Genomic DNA, 19,781 nt, shown 5'->3' with positions numbered 1-19,781 from the left:
AAGCTTTAGCTCCCCGACGCTCTGAACTCGTCACTGATGACACCGTAATATTCTGAAACGTAATCTCCGAGAAAAATAAGAAAGATGAGTTGGCAGAATCTTTATCTCACTACGATCTACAACGAGGTGTTTAGATCGCACAGTGTTTATAGGATTGGAATCACGGACTTCCAAGAGGGGGAGAGTCGGCCGAGAGAGAGAGAGAGATATTCTTCTCTTGGTCGAAATTTCTAATGCACAAAAGTGTGTTTGTTTCCTTCTCATGAACCCCTATTTATAGTAGTGGAAATGATATATTCTTGTTAGTTTCCAAAATATATTATTTTCTTTTATTGTGTTCACACTAGTGAATCAAAGCTTGACCCTTGGATCTCATCTCATGAATCCTACTTTCTCTCTTAGTCATCAGATCAATATCTATGAGATTTTATTTCCTGTTTAAATAGAGAATATTTATTAATGAGAGAATAAAGGATATATCTTATTTAATTAAAATATTATTCTCTCGTAATATTCATGAGAGAGAATAAAAGACAATATTTTATTTCATTTTAAATATTATTCTCTCTTTATATTCATGAGAAATAATAAAGGACAATATCTTATTTCATTTTAAATATTTTTCTCTCTCCTTTATTTAAATAACTAAAAAGAAAATATTGGTAAGTACCAATATGACATGGACGAATTTTTGGCACACGGCCAAGGAGGAATTAGCGCAAATCTTGTGTCGGGATCCTCAAAAAATTCGTGCACCTCAATATATGCAAGGCCCAATTGCTCAAACCCTAATTAATTATTTATTTACTTGGTTCAACAATAAATAAATAAGTAATTGATTAATTATTTACTTGATCAAACAATAAATAATTAATATTACCATAAATAATTATTAATTATGCAAATACCCATATTTAAGAATTGATGCTGTCAATCACAATTACAGCTAGTGAGATTATAATAATGAAAACATTAATATTCGAAAGTTCTCATCCGCCTTTATCAGAACCGAATCGGATACTATGGACCTAGTATTAGAAGCTTAACAAATTTGATGAAAAGACGAAAAAGTCATTTATCTTTTCTACATCGATTTGTCTAATCTTGGTCAGACTTCACCTTGCAAGCCAAGACTGAATCCTCCTTGTTACTAGAATTATATTTACTCATCGTGTCGAGTGTCAACTGATATAGTCAGTTCGTGATCAAGATCCTCCAGGTTCAACCCGTGTCGAGAAAAGTCAATTATTATGTTATACTTTTCTTGACATATATAAGCCCTAAGCATTGTTGCTTCCCTAACGAAAGATAGGGGTGAAATCGGTTCGGTTCGGTTCGGTTTTGGACCAATTTGAAAACCGAAACCGAATTTTCGGTTTTGAAAATTTTGGACAAATGACCGAACCGAATTGGTCCAAAACCGAAAATCGGTTAACCGAATTTTCGGTTAACCGGTTTTGTAAAACCGATAACCGGTTTTATAACCGTTTTAAAACTGGTTAACCAGTTTTGAAACCGGTTAACCGAAAAAATCGGTTAACCGATTTCAAAACTGGTTAACCAGTTTTAAAGATGTTACAATTATCCAAATCGGTTATCCGGTTCAAATCGGTTATCCGGTTTTAAAACTGGTTATCCGGTTTCAAAACCGGATAAAAAAAAATCGGTTAAATAACCGATAACCGATTTTTTGGATTTTCAAAACCGATAACCGAACCGATTCTTAAATTCGGTTTCGGTTAACCGAACCGAATTTTCGGTTTGATGACGTGGCACCGAATTTCGGTTCCGGATCGGTTCGGTTATCGGTTTAACCAATTTTCGGTCAATTTTTGTACACCCCTAACGAAAGATTCTTCCGAACGTACAAACTGCAGAAGTGCGCGCAATCTATCGGTTCTGGAATCAACCCTTAGGTGAGAGAATATTTACCTTCTTTCAGGAAGGCTGGATTCTATATCTGTAAATCACTTCCCACTCGAACCACGTTATGCAATGCTCCCAAGATATAAGCTGTGATTAGCATGATAGTGGCCTTTTAGCGAATGAGTCAAAGAGTGCGGTAACATAACCCAGTGTCCATGATCACTTCAGGATTTAGATCAAGTCTCACTGTGACCATCATTTGTGATCTCGGTTAATGTGTCGTAAGAGTCCTTAAATGACACATCTACAAGCAAAATCTGTCATGTTTGTACACTTACCACAAGTGTAGAATGCTCTCACTAAGTGATCAACCTTCACTTGTGTTCCAAATATATGGTTACAGATTCAGCTACCCAGGCATGACCCAATATCACCGCTCAAGCTCACATGTCGTGCATATAACTTGGTTCGATACAGAGACTATGGGTTGATGAATGTTTGATAAATCTTAATATATACGAAATAACACTTTCGATTCGAATAACTTATAAATGTCAAAACTATTTTATTAATATTTCAGCAAGAATTTACAACTGTATCTTCTCGTGGGCAAGAATTCCTAAAGAGAAAAGATGTGAAAGCTTGATATAACAAGTAAACCTAGCATGATATTCTATTTATAAGTGTTCCAGAACTATCACTTCTTACTCTATTTTTTGCTTCTTCTTCGAACTTGATTCAGAGTCGTCCCTTGAGATTTCAGCCTAGTATTTGATTTTCTCTTCAGCAAGGTCGTAGGCTTGGTTGATAGTGTATTGTGGTGTTGTACTTTCTGTTACAATATTCTTTTGTAGGAAAAATATTTTGATGATTCTGTCACCAGGTTTAAAGATTGCTTCAAGTGGGGATTGGTTTGAGCTCTGAAATTAATAGATAGTAATATGAAATTCTGATGTTGAAGTGAATTAATTTATGAAAAAATAGTTCAATTGTGAGCTGTGCTTACTTGGTCCACAATTGTTGAAAATTCTTTAGCATTGCAGGAAAACAGCTTCTTTGCTGTTTCTGCGAAACAAGTTACGTCAATTGTGTTGGTGCTCGATTCATCGGTAAGTAACACTTGAATTCGTAACTCGTAAAAAATGTGTTATTATGTTATTTGCGAACATTAATATGGCCGATTAAAAATGAAGAGAAATTAGATAGGAAGTTTACCATAGAATGACAGTGTTTCTTGAAGTATTATAGTTGTAGCAGTCAAAGAAACGATTTATATTCATGTTTGTGCCTTTTTGTTGTTGCTACAGCCGTAGTAATAAAAGCTCTTATCTCTTACCCAGTTGCTTCGAAACTTTGTGTTCTATAAATGTTATGTTGTGAATATGTTATAGTAAGACACACCCACACAACATACGCACACATAAAACACACACGAAATCATCTATTGATAAATAATATTGAAGTAAAAAAATAACCATTGTTTATTAATTTTATTAGTGTTTTAAGCAAGCAAGTTAGTTTTGTATGCCTACTAATATTATAACGGGATGGAAATATGTACAAAAGACAAGTGTGCTACTAAATTGTTACCCAAACTATTAAGATTTTATTTTAATAACATCTAATTAAAGTATTAGATATCAATAGGTTTTGTCATTTAAGAAAGAAATGTTGAGCTTCATAATACCCGGTCGCTGAGATCGATGAAGTTAGTCAGATTGATTATCTCAGATTTGGAGGCGGAGGAAGAGGTTGTATTGATGGTTTTTTGTTGTTGCTTGGCCTAGTCATGTAAAGTTGTGGTGTAGTTAATTTCCTGCAAATTTGAGCAAGCATAATGAATAAATAGTGAAATGGATATAAAGAAATGAAAAATTATTAAAGGACGTACCAAATTTTTAATCTTTTTGCAGCTGAGAAATCAGAGTTCAGTATGAGTGAGCTTGGGTTCTTGTTGATAAGACGACGCCGCCTAAAAAAATGACAAGAATTTAGTAGGAAATGTGTATATGTTCTAAGTATTGTGTTTATGTAAATAGTAATACCTCGGTAATTTCTCTTTCTCGTAAACCAGTGCCGACTATGACTAGATGTGTTTTTACGATTGCCTTGATAGGTGCTGCTTCATTTGTTACAAAGTTATCCCATATTGATAGCCTAATGACCTAGTTGCTGAAGGAAAAAAAGTGTTCATTTATTTGTACAAAATATAGGAATTAAGTAGTTAGATATGTTATTACCTGTCATCTATCAGTGTTAATTGCTTGAAATTAGAATTGCTTTTCACTTCCTTGTCTGAGATATCAAGTACTATAACAACAACATCTGTTACAAGTAAAAGAAAACGTTAGCACAATGATAATGTATTTTGAAAATGATTTTGGAAATAATATATGAAATTAAGTAACTATTGGGTTCAAAGACATACTTAAATCTATCTCATCCTTGTAATCATTTTTGCACAGTGACAGAGGGGTGAAGTCGTATATTTGATTGAGCAATGATGTGTTATCTTCGACTCCTTCAATGCGTGTTTCTTGTTTGAACGTTAGATGAAGAGCAGTTCCCAGTTGTTGGTACGCTGGTTTCTCACTATAGAATTTGATATCATATATGTCCCCCCCTCCCTGGAGAGTCTGCTTTAATGGCTCAATATCTTCATTGAAAATAGTTCCTCTTATTTTGTTTCCCTAGATAGTTGAAATAAAAAAAAACGTTAATCAGATCAATGGAAATGCAAATATTATGGAATTACATCTAAATCTCATGCATAAATTAATAATGTTGTTCAAAGTAAAATAAAAATTAATGGAAAGAGAAGAAACAATTTGTTTGATGTCAAGGTTGTAGAGTTAGAAAATTATCCGAATGTTTTGAAGGAAACAAAATACTAAAAATACAGTACATGATTTTTTTATTTTTTTATTTTATTTTTTTTGCATATGCTGAGATATTTAAGAAAAATGAGATATGCCAAAGTATTTAAGAAAAAGGAAATCTGTGTACATTTACGATATATTTAAATGATTTAAGTTTTAGCACAGGAACTAAACTTGCTGACTCATAATTAGCACCACCTATGTATGGCTTTATAGGTATTTACTAAGATTTATAGCAAAAGAAAAATAAACATCACAGTTTCAGTGTCTTGTAGTGGAAGAGAATAAAGTCATATGTAATGAGAATTTGTGTATGCAATACTAATAATTTCAATTCCGAAAATGGTAGATGAAATTGTATAAATTGTACCTTTGTATCACTAAGCATCAAGTTTTGATGTTTTTTGGACCGTGATTTTCCTTTCTGAACACTTGACTTTTCAAAAACAATTAATTTTGACATCCACGATCTTTTTTCTTTTTTTTTTTTTGGTTTTAACTCTGATATAAGCTTAGTTTCTACATTTATATTTACTGGAAGTTTTAACAAAAAAATTCCAGAGTTTTAATTTTTTTCCCCGAAACCCTAATAGCCAAGGGTATTTTAGTAGTTTCATGTTGAATGTCGCTTCTGAAAATTTTCAGAGCCTAAAGCATGTCTTGAATCCTTTTCTTAGCTGATTCACGATAGTCTTTTATTCCGATTAGGTTTCAAATCAGGTAGAGATTTCAATTTCATCTTCGTCTAAAGAGCTTTATTCCCGATATGTCAAGGTGAGAATATCTCACTACAACATAAATTAGTTCAAAATTAAATATGATGATTGTGTAATTCATGATATGTTTTGTTTATAGCTTTATATGTTTGAGTATGTGTTCCGTTATTTGATTGCGTGATTGATTCTAGTAGTTTGTGATTTATGATTTGTAAGCTATGTGATGCTATGTTAAAGTAGATTTGAGAATACATGTTTTATTCTTTAGTCATGTTTTTTATATGAGCATACGTATGAAAGATTTTATGTAATGTCATATCTGTATGTAGGATAATTTTCAAAGTGAAAAGATAAAGATAAGCAAGGGAGTCGTACCGCCTCGAGACGTATTAAGGAGAAGTTTCCCAAGCCGATGCTCAAATGGGGAAATTTCTCGGGCCGAGACCCTAATAAGTTTAAAAGATAAAGTGAAGTGTTGGACTTTGCAACCTCATATCTTCGTCTCTAACGTGCGCACACTAAAATAGGTACGACTACCCTAGGAGCACCCCGAACTAAAACTAGATAGAATAAAAAAAAGAAAGATCAAGTCACCAATTAGTTTTAAAATACTAATAAGCGGTTCATGCATTGCATTACTCCTTTTATTTTGTGAGGTTTATATTATTCTCGCTGAGCGTAAGCTCATCTCTTAACAAAAATATGCATCTGTGTTGTAGGTAAATAACTTGCAAAGACTAGCGGCGTCGATAACGAGAGGATTAGATTGTGGTTGCCATTCACGAAATAAGTCTTCCGCTACGATTCGTTAAGAAATAAATTTTAAGGTTTTGTTTTCATTTATTTTGAAGTTATGAAGTTTCAAAGAGTTTTCTAATTTTGTTGAGATTTATATTATCAATTGTGTTTTATTGTTTTTCTACCATGTTTGGTTTAAAATTGGTATTTCATGTTTTTAGTTTTCGTTAAGTCTCCTCGAGAGATTTTTGAAATGCAATTTATATGTTTTTTTTAATGCTTTTGTTTCTTTTTAAAATCTTTAAAATTTTGGTTCGCATTTGTACGATGTGTTTTTTAAAAAAAAAATTAATTTTCTAAAGTTTAAAAAGTAAGATAAGTAAGACGGTCCGAAAAGTCAGATCGTCACAATCTCTCTCAGTTAAGTTTGCTTTCTTCATTGTAATGAATAAGAATAGTGTACCAAAAGTTGAACTCTCACAAATAGAGCTTATGCTAGAGAATTCATTCATTACAATGAAGAAAACAAACTCAAGATGAAGGAGTATGAAGAAGGCTTGATTCGATATATTTGAATGATAGGTCCCTAAAAATGGGTTTGTTAACCGGTCAATAGATTTGTTCGGTTGAATTTTAATCAGACGAAAAAGGTTGTTAGGTAATTTGAAAATTAATCGATTGTTGAATAAGAAATTCTACCTCTTTTATTTTAAAATTAAACGTTTGTAAGTATGAAAAAAGCTATTTTGCTTAGTAAAGAATAGTAGAAACCTTTTAACAAATTTTCCCGCTTAAAGCTTAACCAATGAAGTTTAGAATTTTAACTTCAGAGGTCATGACCTTCCAACAATATTTCTCTAGGATAATTAACCTCAACTAATTTGAGACACATCAATCCATGCGGTCATGGTGTACAATGTATTACACTGTTATGTACCAAAGAAAGAAAAATACTAATCGGAATGAGAAATAAAAGAGGATTGCCTTCAATGACTTAGTTTGGATAACAAGGTCTTCTCCTTGTAAACTGACCTACCATGGGAAGGGCGAGAATTCAAACCCCACAAAATAAACGTAAAAAGTATTTTCTTGTTGAAACTTGAATGTTATTCCTTGTAATTTATGTTTAAGTATCTAATAAAACTAATGATGTAAGTTATACTGTAAGATTGAATATATTAAAAAACAAAAGGGAAGACCACATTTCTTACATGTTGTTTGGTGTGTCAGTAAATAATCAAGTAAAATTTTCTTCTAATGAAAAAATATTTTTTTATGCGCGATAATTGCTCAAATTAAGCTTCTATGCCAGCAATAATAACAATTATAAAATTATGTGTATTTAGACCAAAACACCGTTAAAAAAACACCGTTAAAACCATAGTTTCCAAATTTAGCTCTCTTTTTATCATTCATCTTTCTCCTCTCTTTCTACCTCATGGTGACGTGACTGTTGATGTTAGACTTCGTCCCCAAGATAACAAAAGAGGGATTCGGCCCAACACTGGGAAGTTGGGCCCAAGCCCATGAATTTGTGATGACAAGTCCAAAGATAGCTCCAGCTCGATAGAAGATTCAAATATCAGTTCGAAATAATCGCTCCCCAAAAACTCGCAGGAACAAGGCTGGTCAGCCCGGACAATCCATAACCGTTATCCACACGAAGGAGTCTTTAAACGATAGGTGTCCTGGAAGATAGTAGTGAACTCTAACTAACATACGATGTGTCACCCATAACCCGAAGCTCGCAATCTCACCTCTAGTACTATAAATATAAGATAATTTGGCCTTTGTCGGATACGTTTACTTTATTCTTCTTTCTTACTCTACAATCTTACAATCTTTACATCCCGATACGAATCATTGTATTTACTTTGAGAGATCATTATAAACATCCCCGAGCTTATTTTCTATTCAGCTTTCTCTTATTTTTGCCATATATAAAAATTCTTCCAGTCTTTCTATTTGGTCTTGCAACGGAGATTTGAGGCCCAATATTAAATCTAAATCGACCCATCTAATTGTTTAAGTTGTCGTGACTGTTTTGGTGTGATTTCTCACATCAACAACGACCTCCGCATGGAGTCGCACGAAACAAACACTACCGTCACACGGAATTATGAACATATAACAGAAATATGGTCAGATTCAAAGTACATTCTTCGAGGTGTTATTGACATTTGAGGATAATTCTTGATATGAAGAAACCCAAGGAAGAAAAAATGAGCCTAAACTAATTTTATAACAATTCATGAATCACAATGTCTACCTCAGAGATCAACTGACTTGCCTGCAAGTATTATTGGCAACACTTCCTCCGCTTCAAGCTTCTCGTGGCTTCCATTATTCTAGATCAAAACCGATTAATAAAAAGAAGAAAAATAAAAGAGACTATGATGTATGTATACTAGAGGATGATTGGTTGTTCTCCTTCAAGCTCAGAAATCACTATAAGCGAATCGGTCATTTCAAGGGAGAGGGGTTGGGACTTTGGCATCGGATTCATAACCTACAATGCAACCAAAATCTGTAAATGAGGTGATTCATGACAATGATATAGACCTGGGAATCTAAATGGGAAACTTTTAATTACCATCTTGTCGTTTTTAATATAGCCTATTGCGACTTCGCGTCGTAGATGAGCTCGTTCGGCGAGCTCGAAGAACGATGGAGTCTCTTCTTCTTTCATATAGAGCCCAATATCCTGTCAATAAAGTAAAATAATGCTGGTTAGTATACATAAATGGTTGAGCTAAATCATTAGAAAAACCTGAACATGATATATGGTCTACAAATACTAAATATTTGGCATCGACCCGAAAGTTTAATCGCCTCTGGGTAATTGGTCGGTATTCGAGCAAAAGGGTATTGGATTTTTGTTCGTGATATGGAAACAGAGAAAGATCTTCACCTTCACGTATATTTCATCACCTTCTGCATTTAGAATGTCTTTCCACACCTCATTTAGTTCGCTGTTCTCAGCAACTGAAATCCATGAAAAGACAAACTAAACACCATATTACTTCCGGCAGCAACAAAAAGGAAATAAGGGATTATTTATTGCAAGAAGTGAACTGATTTACGACCTTGAGCCGTGACAAGACTCATTACTTCTTCTGCGGCAACGTAAGTCAGGGAAGGTTTAATTCTTGTAATCTGTAAAAGATTACATGACTGCGATTTAGCACTATAGATGTGAAGACACATCGAAGGGAAAGAAAAACCACAACACAAACTCAAAAAGAGAAAAAAGGTTTTATGATAGTACTTGTTTTCCCAGTTGCGAGTTGACAATCTCTACAACCAGATTTTGAACCTGAAAGCCAAAACCTTTGTTACTGATTCGATTATTTATATGGCCTGTCTGAAATCACAGTATTATCAAAATCACTAAAATCAATGAACAATGATTTTTTTTTTAATAAGAAAGAAAAATGTCAAAAACACTTCACATTAATTTTTTCAAACCTAGATATTTATCTATCTCCATATATTTTCTCCATTAAAATATATTAATTATTCCTCTGCATGTTATACTTATATTATATACTATATACTAAAGTGAAGGCGCAAAACACTGTAGTTTCTACAGTAATGCGTTTGCCAATCAACGTGTATCTGTGGACCCTACTAGTTGTACAGTTTTTTAATTAAAATATTCAAACTCATCTCTTTATTTTTCAATACTTCTTTGCACTCGTACGTATTATCAAAATATTATTCTTATATTTTTGTAGTAAACTGAAGTGTAACACATATATTATTACTATTACAGGCTATTACCTAGATATTTATCAACTATTAGATATTTATCTTACTCTTTTGTCTTATACTTTGAGTCATACACGCATATAAAAAAAAAACCCGCGCCTTAATTGATTATGAACTAAAAGGTATTTAAATTATTATACTAGAATAAGAAAATGCTGTCTTTTTTTTTTCTTTCTTATTAGTCCAGAAGAAAAAGAGGACAAAAGGAAAAAAAAATATTATTGTAATAATTGCAGTCCGGAAGTAAAAGAATAAAAAGAAAATAGATATAAAAAAAAAAATTCTTATACGAACTGTTTCTATAAGGGCAACTACATTTCTCACCAAAAAAAAAAAAAAAAAAAAAAAGTAAGGGCAACTACAAATTTGAATATAAACGAATTCTTTCTGAACTATTTTTTATATGATGCAAATTTTGATTTGTCTATTTAACGAAGTTATATGCACATACCAGTATTAAGATTATTTTTAAAGCATTCATGTGCATCAGATTATGGGTCCCAGTCCCATTAATGATTATTTATTGGATGCACTTGATTGGGCATCAGCCACTACTTTTACCGGGAATCAAGCAATGTTTCAGATGTCCCACTCACAAATTTCTAGGGAATCAGCCACTACTACTTTCTCTCTCTCTCTCTCATAGTCATAATGACTTCCGCGCAACTTTTTATAATAACTTCTTTTTTTTTTTTTGTAAGGTAATAATAACTTCTCTTCTAGCTATTTGATTTATCTCGGTTGCCAAAAAAAAAAAAAGAAGTTGCGTCATTATTTAGCTGACAGTCCTAATAAACTAATAAATAAGATGTAGTGTTCTTAAATACGTCAACTCTCTTAATCAAGACTCCAGGTGCAAGTGATTCCATATAATAAGAGAACATCAACTACAAACTTTTTAAAATTTAAAAGTAAAATATTCTGCATAAATTAAATTGGCTTCTTAATAATTAAAATACAATTTAGAAGGATAAAATTATGATTTCTAAAACAAACATCGCAAATATATATATATATGCATATGGATCTCTGTATATATCTATGTATGTATGATGTATTAACAAAGATTTAATTACATATAGTAGTTTTTATTATTTTTTATATATATATGTATAGAATAAACATTATTATCTTTGTTAACTTTTAACATTTTAAAATATGATTAATCATAATGCGGCGGGTAGATAAAACTCGTATGCATCTAAAATCAATAGAAATCTAAACATGCACTAATAAAATAAAAATAAGCCAAATTTATTTTTATTAGGTCAATGCTGTGATGCTTACCTTCACTCCAAGCTTACTGCAGATGTTCTCAGCAAGAAGAAGAGAAAACGCAGCCTGTTTGTCAGCCTTTGAAGGATCTAAGGGAAATAAAAAATAAAAAATAAAAAACTACTTCAAGTTAAATTAGCATCAGAAAAACAAGTTTGAAGGAAAGGGAATCGAGCGCTGCAACCTCCATGTAGCCAATCTCTATCAGACACTACAATGATGGACAAGGGAATATTTTCTGCGCTCTTCAAAGTATTTTGAATATTCATTATGGTTTTCTGGAGGATTTCATAATTCATGGGGTTTCCTATCTGCAGAGAAAATAAGAGAGAGTTAGGACAGCAAACAACATTTTGAAGCTTATACAATGGCCAGTGAAACAAAATTTAAGAGGCATTGTGAGATGAGTGACAAAAACATTACCCTGTGAGAAACCTGAATATTTTTTGCTTTCCCTTGACCAACAAGTTTTCTATCTTCGTTCCTTTCATCTATAGGTGTAAGGGCCAAAATCTCCTGCATAGATCAGAACTGTACTCTTAGGAAACTAATCATTAACCAAATTAGTTTGGTAAATAATTATATACCAATACGCTTCCGGGTCCAAGATAATTATCATATTCCTCAATCATTTGCACAACGTCGGGGCGCCAACCAAGCAGTAGTATAAACTCTTTCGGCCCTGTACTCCAATCTGAAGCCTAAATTCACACGAGACATAAAATAAAATAAAAAAATCCACTGGAAGCCATATATTGCAAGCAAGTATGATTACGGAAAGCACACATGAGCATTACCTTGGAACCTGATTTCGAAAAACGCCTCACTGTATTGTCAAGCCGCGTCTTTATTAGTTCTGAAACATGCTTTTGGGCCCGATTTTCACCATTTATTTCTTCGACTTCTGTTTCCTGAATGGTATAACTAGTATCTTGAACAAAATCTTTCGAAACTAGCAGCGGTTTTTTAGTCCCGTCAACTCGTGCAATGAATAATATCTGCATGACAGAGTCGACGCCGAGAATAAATTCAACTGAAAATATATTATGTTTTAAGCTACAAACCCTGGAATTTCAAAACTAGAATTTCCTAGTTTGAATTAAATCGAAATACGCCATAAATCAACATACTTTGTCCGTTTCCTTCAAGATTTCATCATCATTTGGGTGGAAAAATATATTTCCATCTCGATGGAGCCCACATACAATAGCCTGGAGCAGTATCAAACAGATGATATGAAAAATCAAACTAAATCAAGCCAATGTACCGGCAAAGAAAGTAGTGAGAGTCCAAGCTACCTCTTGTAGACCATGTCGTAACTGTCCATATCTCAGCCCTGCTAAACTAGGGAAATTACGTAGATTAAATACGTTTTCTGCAATGAATGAGAATTATTAATTAATACAAGTGTTTCAGAGGATGAAAATCCAGTCGGGGTAGATAATATTTTTCCAACTGCTGAATATATAAATTCAATTAATATGGTCCAATTAATTTATGGTTTAACTAACATTTGTTCATTTCCTATGAACTATATAGAGCATTTACTGAGCTGATGCAGTAAATTCACGAGGACTATATCCATCACAAAATTCGTAATCAAGTGAGGATTGTGCAATACTTCGAAAGTTAAGCAAGTGTCTGTAGATCTTTACGAGTCCCTTTTGACGGGAGCATTGAACAAACAGCTTTGACGCAACATTTTCAACTGGCTCGACTTTCAATCCAGCAATTGACTTTAGGAGATCACATGTACTTGAACTTGAAACCTGCATTTCAAAAGTGGAATTTTGAGTTCTGAAAATTATAAATTAGTGCCTTGTTTCTTATAGAAGAATGTCAGAAAGTCACGTACCTCAACAATAGTAGGAACAGAATCCATCTCTGGGATAGGTTGAAGAGCTAACACAGACAAAAATGCATCCGTCTCAATTTCAAACCTAATCAGATAAGGATCACAAATCATACTTTGACAGAGCATAGTTCGGTAATGTTTCTGATTGTTTCCACCATTTGTGTTTATGAAGAGCCAGGCTAGCAGATAAATACATTTTGTTTGCAACAGGTAACAAATATAGGAGATTCTATGATGGAAGGTTTTTCAAGGGATCAAGTTCTTACCGATCTCCTTTTGTTTGCAGTATAATTACAGCACGTGCCTTATTGGCGGCTGCTCTTTCAAATGACTTGGTCATGCTAAGACTACAACTGTAGGATAAGAAATTCAAAATATCAGAATGGAAGAAATGCCAAAAGTCGATTATGACTTGTGAGAAATAAACAAATTCATACATTAAAAGTTCTCCATGTTCTAGCTTCCATGGCCATTCTTTAATCATGCTAAAAGAAGTCCTTGTTTTCTTTACTTTCTAAATTGGATCCATTGGGATCATGACCAAAAAGAGTCATTTTCAACCAGAAAAAGTTAACTTAGAGAGAAACTCTAACTGGAGTATTGTCTGCAAATTATTATTGAGTAAGCAGATAGGTGATTACCTACAGTTCATACCTCTTTGAAAGGACATCGATATGAATTAGGTCTTTAGCAATAGAGTCAGCTAGTTTGTCTATCTGCTTTCTGGGAAGATCAGACATGAGAAGAATCCTCTGCTTCCTATGAAAAAAAAAAACATAAAAAATGAGTCCTAGTAGAAAGTAATTAGCACAAAAAGATACATCACATGTACAGGAATGGATTACCTAGCTGTAGCAGTACCTAAGCGGACAGAAAACTCATGATACTTGTTGAGCTGCTTCAATATGAAGGGAAGGTGATTGTTGACTCCACAAACGATAATATGATCACTCTCCAGAACTTGCATTTGTGCCCCCTCTCTAATTCTTTGCATGTTGCTCTATCCAAGTGCATTCAGTCACATGACTTGTACCACTGATTCTAATTCTAATTTATAATTTTTTTAGAAGAACGGCCTTACCCTGAACTGTTCTGTCATTGTGCTCAACAGACGAGAGTAAAAGAGTATGCCCCATATAGCAAGAACAAAACCAATCACACGTTCAATTCGTGTCTTTTGCTGTAATGTCCACAGTAACATTCTTAAGACCAATGCATGCAAAATAAACCCATTTATGCTTTTAATAAGAACATTGAGAAATTACCAAAGGTATAATTAGCTTTCAATAACATGATCGTAACGAGAATCTTACTCTTAAATGCGTAGAGGATGAAATTAGGCATGCCCAAGCCTCCCAAAAGCAGTCCTCTAAAGATAATGATTGTGCACCACCATTATATTTCCTATTTCAGACGAAAAAAGGTTGATAATATTTTAGAACAAATTAATGTATATACCAATGGTAAATAAAATGTGCCTGACAAAGGTTAGAATGCTGAATTGCACAGTAAGTGTACTGGTTAGACCCAAAGAGCCCAGACCAAAGCGTGATCTTACTTACAGAGCAACTCTTTCGTAACCAAGCAACTTACTGTGCATTATGTTATTTTTCAAAAAAATTACTGTTAGAATTTTCAAACCAGAAATTTAAGGCGAATAATGAGAAGTACCAGATAAAAATGAATCACACATCCCTTGGAATGTATGTACTAGTAAGGAATAGGTCATTGTACGTCACCTGAACTGGAAGAACAGAAAGCCACCAATCATAACAAATGAGAAGCACGCTCCAAGGAGCACTACAAAGAACCTACAAAAATCCCACATAACAATTTAACCCGTTGAAAACGCAGTCTAAGATTTAGCTTCACACATGCTTCTTGAAGTACCAAATAGACAACCGAACTGACATGCTAAAAAAAAGAATAAGAAAATACACTTTCCCTATTTTTGCATCAAGTATAGGAGTTTTCAGGTATTGAAGGGTAGAGATTACAGAATAAATTTTGAGCCTATCTTAGACGAAAAGCATCGGCGAAACCCATGAATCAGAGTATACTATGCTTACAGTTTTCCTATGATGTTCCGTGAATAGTAAACATTCTAGTTTAAGAGTATTCCATTGGGGTCAAATTCTGCTTTGTAAGAGATATCCAAAATTATTGATCATGAAATTGAAAAATTATTAAAGAGCCGGGGAAAAACTGTGCACCAAACAACCGAAGAGCGTAACTTAAAACAAACAACAAGCACTTTCGGCAGAAAAAGGGAGTCGGATGAGGAAAAAGTTAGCTTCACTTACGTGCCAATATTCCTTTCAACCTGCACATTAAATAGATATACCATCCGTGCAAAGCTCCATCTTATATCTTGGAATGAAGGCAAAGAGACGTCCAACTTAAGAGGCACTGGCTTATTCAAGGGGTTCGAAACACAAGCAAAAGGCGAGCTTGCTACCCCAAAAGTCTGAACCAAGTAGGGAAGTTTCTCCACAACCAACTTTAGAAATGTATCAAAAGGATTTAACTTCATTTGTTTGAGTACGAAATACAAGGCTGCAAATACAAGCCCCATTTTCTCTTGTTGGTCCTGCAAAGAACACAATTAAGTTACCACATTATACCCCCCCCCCCCCCCCCCCCCCCCCCCCCCCCCCAAAAAAAAAAAAAAACTATTTCCAGTTCATGACCAAAAACATATGTTAAACGCTTCTTGCAGGATTTAGTACACAAATGGTGACCTAAGAATGCGGCAAATAATCAGAAACAATGCGTTTTATCAAATCCAGATGTTGGGGTCTCTTACACTAAGTCCCTTCTTAGGAAAATTGCTGCGGGTCATGTTAGAAAGTTTGGGGATTGAACTATCTGCAGAATCGATTGGTGCAATGGAATCCAGTCCCCTTTTTCCACGAGAGCCAGCCTCTTGTTTCCCTGTTAAGCGATTGCCAGAGAACATGTTGAAAGTTGTTCAAAAGAAGGATACAAAGTGCGAGCGTCAAACGAGACTGCATTAGACACCAGTTCATTGAAAGAGCAATGTGAGTATGAAACTTTGTCCCACATTGGCCACAAAAAGGTTACAACATACACAGCATTACTTGAGAACCCAAACGTACAATACAAACAAGAAATAGCCATTAGCATTGGTAAGAGTAGGCTTTAGGTGAGAAGTTTCTCTAAGGGTTCAGATTGAAAATTACCTGCATTTCGTACCACAAACGTACGAACTTGAAAACTTGAACCCATATTCCATTGAAATTTACTTTGTCTAGAATACCTGAAAGAACGTAACAGGCAGAAGTCAAGGCTACAAATCTCTAGCTTCCAGAGAAATTTGAGAGCGCGTGTTCGCCGGTTTTTCTTTCGGGGAAAAAGACGATACACACATTGATAACAATCAGAACCATAATCCTGGATTTCCTGTCTAAGTTCGAGTCAACTTTGATGCTATAGCTTTTCATTGATAATCATTTATCATCACTATTTCAAAAGAAAACTGGCGCTTCATTTTAGATAACTGTACTTACCCAAACTTTACTTCTATTCCAAGAAACTAATGTTTAAAAAGCCAATTCACTTGAAGTACTGTAAACATGCCATCAGACTGAAAAAAACAGCTCAAAAACAGAAAAAGGAACAGAAAATAAAAAAAACATGAAACCAAACAAGCTAAATTTCCAAACTTCAAACGGTCATTACCTTTCTTTCTTATTTACATTTATTAGCATGTATAGTACAGCAGAATCTATACCCAAAATATCTGAATTCTACATCACAACAACAAACTATCTGTATAGACATTTCTAATCACCCAAACCGTCAAATAATTGGTTTCGTTTCCAATGATTTCCATGGCCACATCATTTGTTTATGAAAATTGAAGGGGGTTTTTTTTTTTTTTTTTTTTTTTTTTTATCTCAGCCCAAACTAATACAACGAATCTTCCTTTCTTCTTTATGTATAAAAAACAAAAACTCAGGAAAAAAGCTACAATCGAGTCTTAATGCAATATATACATACACGAATTACCTTTCTTCTCGGTTCGAAGGAGACGAAGACAACTGATTATGTCTACGAAATCGCGAAGGACACAAAATCAATGGATGAAAGCTCTGCAACTGAGAAGAAAACATCGGTCCCCTCTCAAGCTCTCAGAAACTGTGCCTACTCAGCAATACAACGCGAATTCTGTAGCAAAACACAGCGAAACGAATATACATACATACACACACACATTTACACACAGAGAGAATCACCGAAAGGAAAAAGAGAAGCGAAGTGCAATTTCTCGTACCTCTGTGTGCGTTGTGTGCTGGTTCTCCGAGCTATCGCTGCAGTGAAGCACACCAACTGTCTGAGCTTTTGCTCAAACGAAAAACAGAAATGTGAGAGCACAATTAATTAATAATGGCCATCGACATCGTCAGAGATATATTTAAATAAATATCAAACAAGACGACACATATGCTTGATTTTTTTATTTTTTATTTATTTATTATTATTATTATTTTTTTTTTTTGCATCACTACATATGCTTGATGATCATATATACTATCACCTACTTTTCTTTTTCTTTTTTTTTTTCTTTTCAAATTGACATCAATAATACAATACAATTTGTTTCTCGACTAACAAAATCAACCACAACTCAAATATTGATATATTTAGTATCAAATCAATCATGAAGTATAATCAGTTCGTGACCAATGTCTCACAAAATCAGTTCAGTTCGTGACCAATGTCTCACAAAATCAGTTCAGTTCGTGATTGATTTAATACTAACCGTATAAATATTTGAGTTTTGATTGATCTTTGAAAAATGACGAATCAGTGATATTATTTCGTCAATTTCTCTTTTTTTCTTTTAGTTAATATTTTATTTTCCCTTTGTAACTTTTTCTTTTAGAGCCTTCCTTTGGTTTTTTTTTTTGTTTCTTTTATCGAAAATTGGAGCCTTCCCTTTGTTACTTATATATAAAATACTTTTCGGTATAGCATAGGGATAGGATAATTATGTAGGCGACTGTGTTCAAAACCACCTTTATGACTTTATAAGTTAATCCATTTTATAAGCATAGGAGTATATCTTGGTTTGTTTGTTTTTTGTTTTATTTTTCCACTAGTTTTTTTTTTTACATAAATGACATTATTGTTTTTATTATTTTACTATATAATATATTATATTTAATTTCTTTTAAATTAATGACACTCTAACGAATTAGCCGAATTAAAACGTTAAATTTTAATTCAGCCACCGTTTTATACGTTTTCCACAAATAGCCATTTACTGATGTGACAAAATTTTTTGCATTTAAAAGTTCAGAATTTGACATACATAAAAAAAACGTCTATTTTAGATTATTAATTATCAGAAATTAAAAAAAAAATCCCCGAAAAATATGTAACAACTTCCTTGCAACCCAATTTTTATTTATGAAAAAAAAGACCACATAAAAAGACCTAGAAAATGAATTAACTAAAAAAAAATCCATAAAAACTAATAGTTGAAGATGAACACGATTACATATTAACAGTAATTAACTATTATTAACAAAAATTGACGAAAATTTACAGAAATTAACTGAAAAATATGGAAACGCATCAACATACAGAAATTAACTATATAACATGGAACACGTCAGCATTAATTTACAAAATTTAACATAAATTTACAAGATGAATGGTGCTTCCGCGCCTCTACTGGGCTGACGAAGAGCTCTACTACCCTTAGATCCCACATCCGATCGTGCGACGCCCTTCGAGCAACTTCGCATGGGCCTCGATGCTCGTTGTTTTCGTGCCGCCTGGAGTTGTGTAGATCCGTGCACGACATGTGGCTGCTCTCCGGGGTGGCTCACCAGGACAAAACGAGCTTCGCCCTTTAAGGCTCGAGGCTCGGATTAGCCGAGTGAGACCGACTTACGAGGGCGGGTTCAAATTTGGAAGAATGGAGGGCTACGGAACCTTCATCGACTCCAACAAAGACACTTATCGCGGCTCGTAAAGGTTTGACCAAAACACGACAAGGCGCTGACGACTTCTATGTCTAAAAGAGGAGCAAGAAGTACATTTTTTATCATAAAAGCCCTCACGTATGGCTGAGGAAAACCGTGGTTACAAAGATAAGAAAGAAACAGAAACCATCGATAACGAAACAGAAATAAACTCAAACAACAAGGGTCCTAGGAGGCCGTGCGGGACCTCAACTCACGATCATCGGCTCTAATGGCCTCTTCCGAACAAGGCGGGACTGAACCCAGCCAGGTCGAGGACGAGTGATGGTTAACCGCGTAGCGCGCTAGATTATGCGCTGCAACATTACAAAGACGAGAGATATGCATAATGCAAAAACCCTCGAGCTCCCTCACCTCTCTGAAGATGTCCCAAGCTCTGTCGCAGGCGTCACGCCCTCATCGATCATCCTCACCACCCCCAAGCAGTCAGACTGGATCTCCGCTCTCCTGCCACCGACGCTGCGAACTAGCTCTATGCCATGAAGGACATCATACACTTCCGCAAGCTGGGGGGAGAACCCTCTAGCCAGGAAAAGCGTCTGCGATGCGATCACCTCTCCGGTGTGGTTTCGAACTATACAACCGACACCGAAGCCTCCACGGTCGCGAGCTAGTGCCGCGTCGACGTTAATCGAGAGGGTCCCGTCCCTTGGGGGGGTCCATC

General features: G+C 34.4%; 1 protein-coding gene across 1 annotated transcript; it reads right to left on the bottom strand.

Moving 5' to 3' along the window:
• Positions 1–8,306: 8,306 nt before the first annotated feature.
• Positions 8,307–17,606, bottom strand: LOC149393282 (ion channel POLLUX-like protein, putative (DUF1012)). Its single transcript, XM_089617150.1, has 25 exons — positions 17,398–17,606; positions 17,133–17,291; positions 16,304–16,380; positions 15,907–16,034; positions 15,404–15,690; positions 14,840–14,911; positions 14,414–14,504; positions 14,182–14,280; positions 13,946–14,100; positions 13,755–13,859; positions 13,367–13,453; positions 13,101–13,185; positions 12,867–13,014; positions 12,544–12,620; positions 12,376–12,456; positions 12,043–12,243; positions 11,833–11,946; positions 11,669–11,761; positions 11,430–11,556; positions 11,258–11,334; positions 9,468–9,515; positions 9,286–9,355; positions 9,111–9,184; positions 8,793–8,903; positions 8,307–8,708 (listed from the first exon to the last, which is right to left on the bottom strand). Exons 2-25 carry the CDS (start codon positions 17,234–17,236, stop codon positions 8,607–8,609), a joined length of 2,613 nt encoding a protein of 870 aa, XP_089473276.1. The 5' UTR covers positions 17,237–17,291; positions 17,398–17,606; the 3' UTR covers positions 8,307–8,606.
• Positions 17,607–19,781: the final 2,175 nt, after the last annotated feature.

Source organism: Urtica dioica, chromosome 6, assembly GCF_054948205.1.
Source record: "Urtica dioica subsp. dioica isolate 48M chromosome 6, U.dioica_male_clone48M_v1_H2, whole genome shotgun sequence".
NCBI classification, from domain to species: Eukaryota; Viridiplantae; Streptophyta; class Magnoliopsida; order Rosales; family Urticaceae; genus Urtica; species Urtica dioica.
This window is presented reverse-complemented; position numbering and strand designations above follow the sequence as displayed.